General features: G+C 42.2%; 1 protein-coding gene across 1 annotated transcript; it reads left to right on the top strand.

The window, feature by feature from the left end:
* Window positions 1-1,448: 1,448 nt before the first annotated feature.
* On the top strand, window positions 1,449-8,777 carry TMT1A (thiol methyltransferase 1A). The gene is made up of 2 exons (XM_016201280.2): window positions 1,449-2,239; window positions 7,357-8,777. The coding sequence occupies exons 1-2, from the start codon at window positions 1,742-1,744 to the stop codon at window positions 7,591-7,593; spliced, it is 735 nt and encodes a 244-aa protein (XP_016056766.2). The 5' UTR covers window positions 1,449-1,741; the 3' UTR covers window positions 7,594-8,777.
* The last annotated feature ends 216 nt before the right edge of the window (window positions 8,778-8,993 follow it).

Genomic DNA, 8,993 nt, shown 5'->3' with positions numbered 1-8,993 from the left:
CACCTGTGAGAATGGCTATCATCTACAAACAAGTGTTGTCCAGGATGTGGAGAAATGGGAACCCTCATGTACTGCTGGTGGGAGTGTAAATTGGTGCAGCCACTATGGAAAATAGTATGGAGATTCCTCAAAAAGTTAAAAATAGAGCTTCCAGCCCTGGCCAGTTTGGGTCAGTGGTTAGAGCCTCAGCCAGAGGACTGAGGTTCAATTCCGGCCAAGGGCTTGTACCTCGGTTGCAAACTTGGGCTGGGTTGGGGAGCAAGTGGGAGGCAACCAATTGATGTGTTTCTCTCCCTCTCCCTCTCCCTCCCCCTCCCCTCCCCCTCCCTCTCCCTCTCCCTCCCCCTCCCCCTCCCCCCTCCCCCTCCCCCTCCCTCCCCCTCCCCCTTCCCCCTCCCCCTCCCCCTCCCTCTCCCTCTCCCTCCCCCTCTTCCTCCCCCCCCACTCTCTCTGAAAAGCAATGGAAAAAATAACCTCTGGTGAGGATTTAAAAAAAAGAATGAAATATTTTTATGACAACATGGATGGACCTTGAAAGCATTATTCTAAGTAAAATAAGTCAGAGAAAGACAAATACTATATGATCTCGTTTATATGTGGAATCTAAAGAACAAAAAGGGAACTCATAGATACAGAAAACAGATTGCTAGTGACCAGAGGGGGCGGGGGGCGCAAAAGGGGTGACACTGCTAAGAGAATAAGAAGACAAACCATAGCCTAGGGGGAAAAAAATCTTCAAATCACATATTTGAGCTCTGGCCAGTTTGGCTCAGTGGTAAGAGTATCCGCCCACAGATCTCAGGCCCCATGGAAGTTTCCCGCACACGCCCGGACTGAGGCCAGGGATCGAGCCTGCAACCGAGGTATGGGCCCTTGGCCACAATCGAACCCAGGACCCTCCAGTCCGCGGTCGAACGCTCTAACCATTGAACCAAACCAGCTAAAGCTAAACGTTGTTTTTGAAAGGTGCTGTGTTCCCCAGCCAGTCTAAAGCTCAGGCTTTCTTATCAAAAAGTAGATGGATGTTTGAAATCATTTTCTGAATGCTTGAGGTTCCCAAACATGAATATTCTGGGGAACTATTTTTATTTAAATTAGCTGAATAATGTAGTAGTGCACAATATGAAGCTGAAACTTGCCCGTTTACAGATGGGCAGCCCAACACAGTGGCTTAAAAATAATTCTGTTGAGTTAGGAGCGTCTGACCGTCTTAGCCCAGAATGCAAAGGCGGAAATTCTTGTTAAAGGTGACCTGTAGGCATGTCCTTTCACTTTCCTTTTTAAAAAACACAGGGGGGTGGGGGGCGCGGTATGGAGGGGTAATAGGAGGAGGGGATGTTGTTATAAAATCCACTCAGCTGCGGGTCTTCCCGCATAGATTAGCCAGGCTCCACCCACGGATCCTTGGAAGACCTGGACCAGGATTCCGTGCCCTGCGCCGAGGAAACTGCGTCTGGAAACTAGCGGCAGTCTCACCGGATCTGGAGTAGGGGACTGCAACCTCCTTTCCTTCTACGGAAAAGCTGGGGACCTTCTCATTTTGCTTCATGAAAACTAAGCTGTGAGTCAACTTTTGCCAAATGTCTATTACTTGAGTGACACGGGCCGCTTGCTCAAGATCTGACCCCGGCTCCAGCTTTCTGCTGCGGCAGAGCCGGTTCGTCCGAGCGACCCTGGAGCGCGGCCAGGGGCCTGACCGCCGCGCAGGGTCGGCGCTCACCCGTGCCTTCTCTCGGGAGCCATGGCGCTCGCCCTCTTTGTTCTCCAGCTGGCCGTCCGCATCCTGGCGTTCCCCGTGTACCTGCTGAACTTTCTGGGCTTGTGGAATTGGATATGCAAAAGAGGTTTCCCCTACTTGATGTTGAGGCTCACCGCGACCTACAACAAACAGATGGCCAGCAAGAAGCGGGAGCTCTTCAGCAACCTGCAGGAGTTTGCGGGCCCCTCCGGGAACCTCACCCTGCTGGAGGTGGGCTGTGGCACGGGGGCCAACTTCAAGTTCTATCCGCCGGGATGCAGGGTGACCTGTGTTGACCCCAACCCCAACTTTGAGAAGCTCTTGATCAAGAGCATTGCCGAGAACCGGCACCTGCAGTTCGAGCGCTTCGTGGTGGCTGCCGGGGAGAACATGCACCAGGTGGCCGATGGCTCCGTGGATGTGGTGGTCTGCACCCTGGTCCTGTGCTCCGTGGAGAGCCAGGAGCAGATCCTCCAGGAGGTGTGCAGAGTGCTGAGGCAGGTGAGTGACGGGGTGTGAGGAGGGCTGGTTAGTAGCCACCACTATTACCAAGGGCAGCTCTATCCATTTCAGCTGAATCAGACATTCTAAAGTACAAAGTAAAACTACTAGGGGAGACTTACTGATTTTTTTTTAAATCTTATAGTGGAAAAGAAGTTATAAAGGGAAAGACTGATAAATCTGAATACACAAAATGTTTAAACTGCAGGAACAAAGTTGCAGTACAAGAACAAACTTAGAAAAAGTATTTGCCAGGCATGATAGACAAAGGGTTGACTTCCTTCATATTAAAAGACATTACAGCCCCATCAGGTGTGGCTCAGCGGTTGAGCATCAACCTGTGATCCAGGAAATTGTGGTTCGATTCCAGGTGATTCCAGGTCCCCACACATGCGGGGGTTGCAGGTTAGATCCCCAGTGGGAGGTGTGCAGGAGGCAGCCCATCAATGACTCATCATTGATGTTTCTATCTCTCTCTCTCCCTCTCCCTTCCTCTCTCTGAAATCAATAAAGATATATTTTTTTTTAAAGACATTATAAGTCAAAGATCAGTAGGATTTTTTAAAATATGTTTTTATTGATTTCAGAGAGAGGAGGGGGGGGAGAGAGAGAAACATCCATGAGAGAAAAACTTTGATTGACTGCCTCCTGCACACCCCCTGCTGGGGAGGGAGCCTTCGAGCCCTGCATGTGCCCTGACCAAATCAAATTCATGACCTTGGTGCGTGGAGCAATGGTTAACTGAGCCACACTCAAATTACTTTTTTAAATTAAATTTATTGGAGTGGCATTGGTTAATAAAATTATATAGGTTTCAAGTGTACAATTGTATAATACATCATGTATATTGCATTGTGTGTTTACCACCCAAAATCAAATCTTCCATCACCGTACATTTGACCCCCTTTACCCTTTACTACCTCTGCACCACCTTCCCTCTCTGGAAACCACCATACTGTCGTCTGTGTCTATGAATTTTTGTTTGTTTTGTTTGTTCATTGGTTGTTTCATTTTATATCCTACATATGAGTGAAATCATAAGGTTCTTGACTTTTTCTGTCTGACTTATTTCACTTAGCATGATCTTCTCAAGATCCATCCGTGTTGTAGCAAATGGCAGTATTTCATCTTTTTCTTATGGCTGAGTAGTATCCTATTGGACATATGTACATCTTCTTTATCCAGTCATCTATCGAAGGACACTTTGGTTGTTTCCATGTCTTGGGCACAGTGAAAACAGGAGTACATATATCTTTACGAATAAATGTTTTTCAAATTTTTGGGGTAGATACCCAAAAGGGGTTGCTGGGTTATATGGTAACTCTATGGTTAATTTTTTGAGGATCCTCCCATACTGATTTCCATAGTGGCTGTACCAATTTACATTCCCACCAGGAATGAGGGTTCCTTTTTTTCTCCACAACTTCTCCAACATAGAAAAAAACATAGGTACTAAACTTAAAGACTTTGATCTTTAAGGGAGGATTTTGTGAACCTGACCTCAAAGGCAAGGGAAGAAAAGCAAATATATCAAAATTTAAGGTGAACATACTTTTTACCCAGTAGGAATTTATCCTATAACTTTACTGCACAAATGTGCAAAAACTCATCCATTACAGTTTTTGTAATAGCACAAACTGTAAATAACCTAGAAGTCCATCAGTAGGAGGCTGTTTAAGTTAATTGTCAAATAGTCTAAAGGAACTTTGTACAGCTGTTAAAAATAACAAGGAGGAGTTATCTGTGTTGATATGAAAAAATCCCCAAGAGATAATGTTAAATGAAAAAAATCAAAGTGTAGAGTACAGTATAAGCCTATTTGTGTGTGTGTGGGGGGTGGTGGTGGAGAGAATATACCTAAATGTGCATATATGTTAATGGAATGACCGGTTAACTATTAGCAGTGATGCCTCTTGGGAATGGGACTGAGGCAGGGGAATAATTACTTTTCATTTTATACCTTTCTGTATAGTTTGAAATTCTTAATACCTGTATGTAATTTTCACATATTACCTTTATCGTTTTTTTAAAAAAACTAGTTTAAAATAGTTTTACTCTAAATATAGCTGAACATAAATAAAGTACGGACATCTTAGCATTTGAATTTACTTTTCTAGGAGAAAAGGGTGTTTTCTAATCCTGTTTTATTTTCTAAGAGACGCTTCCTCAGGAATAAAAGGACTTGGAGAGAGTGTTTAGAGGCAATATATAATTTTACCTGTGGTTCAAGGATAGGCCAACATCAAAGTAATAAATGAAAAAGGTCTGATTTTTATACCCAAATGCTGGGTTCTTGTGTCCTAAGGCCGGGCTCTAACTGGGCATGGTTAGTAGATGTTTTGTTCACAGTGTTACTAATCTCACAACACCCCTGCAAAGCAAGTAATTAACGTATCCATTTTATAGCACTGCTAATACTCTTAAGGGGATCATATTCTTGGTAGACCTCCTTAGCTCCTGTGAAGCACCCACTCTCTGCTGAATATAACCAGGAGCTTTATTACATTCTCATTTAACCCTCACAGCAGTCCTTTAAACCGTCTTCCTGTTGGGTTGAGGAAACAGACTCAGAGTGGTTAAGAAACTTGCCCAAAGTCACACAGCTAGTAGGTCTGACTTTCTTTAACACAAATATTCTTACAGCTGCGCCACGTTGCTTCTCACTGGGCTTTTCATCTCTCTGACGTCAACATTTCTACCACCATTGCTGAGTGTTCTTCCTCCACCCACAGCTAAATCCTGGAGTTTCTTTTTCAGTTCTCATTTCACTTATATACCGCCCTGGGCAATCTCACTCACCCCCAAAGTTTTCAATTACCACACATGCACAGATGGTTCCCAAATCAAAATAGCCCAGATCTCTCTTCTCACCCTAACCCTGCATATCCAGCTGTCCACTTGGCAGCCGCCTGTATTATCCAAAGGGTAATATCGACCTCCCCAGACCTAGGTCTCCTCCCCTCTCTCCTGTGCAATTCTATGGATTTTTTTTTTTTTTTTTAATCAGGAAATCTCAAGTTTTCCATTCATGAACACAGATCTTAGACTTACCCAGAGAATTTGGGGGAACTCCATCTCTCAGCTCTCTGCCTAGGATAGCCAAGACTACGTAGCTAGAGGAGACTAAGAAGAATGGGGCAGTCATTAAGGGTTTTGGAGGTGATTGTCGGGTCCCTTTCCCCCTACTTACCTCAGAGATCGGTAGAAACACTTCTGAAGACCTCCTAATAACATGTAGCCTCTATTGTGTCTATACTTGACCATATTTATAGGACTGTCCTAGATGAAAGCATTACTTGCAAATTCCTACATGGCAGTAACTTACACAGAGCATCCACTGGTTGAATAAAATCCCTCCTGACAAAATGTTATCATGAATTCAGTAACGCTCTTGAATGATTCAGTATTTTAACTAATCATGTTTATATTCTTGTGACAGTGGTACAAAAGTATAAGACACAGTTAGTCTCAGGCAGTGCTTGGTGTGGATTCAGACTCTTCTGCAAGTTCGCAAAACACATGAATTAAAAGATTTTTTTTTTAAATAAAAGAAGTAGAAGTTGTTTAAAAGTAATTAAAAGGCAAATAACAAACTGGGGAAAACATTTGTAGTATAGCTTTGTTGTACTAAAAATCTTTACTAATTAGTAAGGAAAAAAACCAGCACCCTTGTAGAAAACTGATAAAGGACATCAACAGACAAATTAAAAAGAAGAAATCCAAATAACCAATAAGGTTTCGTAAAAGATGTTCTATCTATTAAGAATATTAAAGACATGATAGTATTGAAAATGAAATACCATTTTACCCGTCAAGTTAACAAAGATAGGGAAGGGGTGAGGAGTACTGATGAGAGTTTATTGGAAATGGGCACTCACATCCATTGCTAGTATGAATGTAAATTTGCTACAACTTTTCCAAAGGGCAATATGACAGCCTGTACCAAAAGCTTTAAAAAGGCACAAACTTGTTTTTTTTAATCCTCACCCGAGGATATGTTTGTTTGTTTTATAGATTTTAGACAGAGGAGGGGAGAGAGAGAGAAAGAAACATTGATGTGAGGGAGAAACATCCATCGCCTCCCGTATGTGCCCAGACCCAGGATGGAGCCCACAATCTGCGTATGTGCCCTGACCAGGACTGAAAACTCGCCACCTTTCGGTGTACCGGGCCATGCTTCAACCGAGCCACCCAGCCAGGGCGAAAGGCAGAGACTTTTGGCTCAGCAGTTCCACGTTTTAGCAAGTTATTTGTTTAGGAAGAATTAGAGATGGTCACAAAGATTGATGGATTAGGATAGTTACTGTAGCCATACTTAAAATAGTGACAAATTAGAAATAACCTATATGGGAACAGTTAAATAACAGATGGTACCTTCAGTAGTGTGAAATATTGTGTAAAGCTTTTTTTAGATTATGTTTTAGAATAATAATTCAGATTCATAATTAAAATCAAGTGGGTTACAAAAAAACCCGTATATTCCAATCCTAGTTTTCGGAAAAAATACACATGCATATAAAAGTACACGCAAAACCTTAATAGTAGTTATCACGAGGTGATGGAATGGTGGTTGATTTTTTTTTAACTTTTCTGTATTTTCTAAATTTTTTCAAATAAACATATTGGTGAGGCAGTGTTGCCAGCCTCTGGAGCCTAACCACTGAGGTTCAAAACCTTATCTGACCATTGCAAACTGTGTAACCTTAGGCAAGTTGCTTATTTTCTATGTGCTTACTTTCTCAGTTCCCTCATCTATAAAAACAGGAATGATAATAATACTTTACCAAATAAGTTTATTGTGCGGATTGAGTTAACATGTGATAGGCATTAAGGATATAGCACCTTGTACACAGTAAGTGCTTTAAGTTTAAGCTATTATTATGTATTGCTTTTATGATCAGAAAATAGAAGTGTTAATAATTGCTTTAGATTGGCAGCTCTGTGTAAAATTTGACAGAAGATGAAACTATTGACCAAAATGGTGTCTTAGTAACTTACCCTTATCTTCTCATGAAGTTGACCTGTGGGGCCACTGAAATCTGACGCTTCAATCACCTTATGAACCTGTTTTCCCCAAACTAAAATCCTTAAAATGGGTTTTCTTTTCTCCTTTTCAGGGAGGGGCTTTTTACTTCATGGAGCATGTAGCAGCTGAGCGTTCAACCTGGAATTACTTTTGGCAACAGGTCCTGGATCCTGTCTGGTACCTTCTGTTTGATGGGTGCAACCTGACCAGGGAGAGCTGGAAGTCCCTGGAGCGGGCCAGCTTCTCCAAGCTGCAGCTGCAGCGCTTACAGGCGCCGCTGTCCTGGAAGCTGTTGCGCCCTCACATCTATGGATACGCCGTGAAATAGCACGGGTGGGGAGCAGACAGCTGCCGTGAATGCCTCAGATGATCTAAGGCTTCAGGTTTACACTTAAAATACTAATTGGGAGAAGAGAAACCCTTTTTTTGGTAAAGTTGAATTTCATCCCCAAAAGTTTACGTTATACCCTATTCAGCCACTTTCCGTCGTCTCCCAGAGGATCAGTCCACGATAGGTTGCACTGCTGTTTTCTAGTTTTATTTAGGCTGCACGTGGGGTTGAGTTTACTTGTATGTTGTTTTCTTCTATAACACTTGCCATCACTTGTAAATATATATTCCTGTGAGCCCCTTGAAAGAAAGTAATGTTTGCTCTCCCATCATGTATACCCACTGCCTGGCATATAATTACTCTTTAACAGATACTTGTTGAATAAATTAACTAAACAAAACAAACCAAAACCAAAACAGCTTTGAACTCTCCTGTAAAAGGAAACAATGAGCTTTCATAACTGAAGACTATTCTTCCCCCCAAACTTCAGCTGCTTCAGTGACTTCAAAATGTTTTCAGCTGTCTTATTTAAGTTGTTACCCAACAGATTTGAATTTCACCCCTTCTTTGAGAGCTTGGTGAAATAAGCAGTTAAATTACTCAAAAGAAAACTTTGCAAAAGGGGAAATGAAAAGATCTTAATGATTCACAAATTGAATGAAGAAAGACTAGTTGAAAATCGTGTTTGGCGCTTGAGTATATTCATGGAACTCTGGGGCAGCTAAGGGTCTTGGGTTCGTTCTTCTGTTACCTGGCATACTCTCTGCTGAATGCAGGCGATTGCAGGCCAGGAAAAGGCCCACTGCAAGGAGGAAAACCTTGTGTAATTAGGTACACCTTGCCAGAGCCCCGAAAAACCAGGCAGTCTGTGAGTCTGTAAAGAAGTGGATGAGTATTGGTTGTATTATTCTGATCAAATTTCTACCCCTGTCCCAAGATGATTTCTTTGTTCCTTGCAACCATGGAAACCTCTGAAAATCATCACGGCATGCTTTGAAAACAAGTGTTGGTTGATCAGTCAGGGGGTTTAAGAGTAGAATTTTCAGCAACAGTTTGCATGTATTTTAATAAATTTAGCATATTTTCTGAGATGATTTTGCAAAAGGACTATTTTAAATATCGAATCAATAAATAAATTCATATGCATCTTAGGAATGGAAATAAAATAAATAGTTTATATACTTGCTGGCTCGGTTTCATTTTTCTTAATGTCTCTGGGAGGGCTTCCTTCCTTGTGCAAAGTTAAAAGTTATTTGAACATACAGACTTTTCTTTCTCCAGCCAGGTAACGATAAACACAGCTAGCAGATTTGAGAAAAAGCAGTTTTGAAAGGATCAGAATGTGTTTTGAAGAGCTCACATCCAAAGACCGCATTTGTGAAATCCATAGAGCAGGA

The sequence above is a fragment of the Miniopterus natalensis genome, chromosome 2 (assembly GCF_054644295.1).
Source record: "Miniopterus natalensis isolate mMinNat1 chromosome 2, mMinNat1.hap1, whole genome shotgun sequence".
Lineage (NCBI taxonomy): Eukaryota > Metazoa > Chordata > Mammalia > Chiroptera > Miniopteridae > Miniopterus > Miniopterus natalensis.
This window is presented reverse-complemented; position numbering and strand designations above follow the sequence as displayed.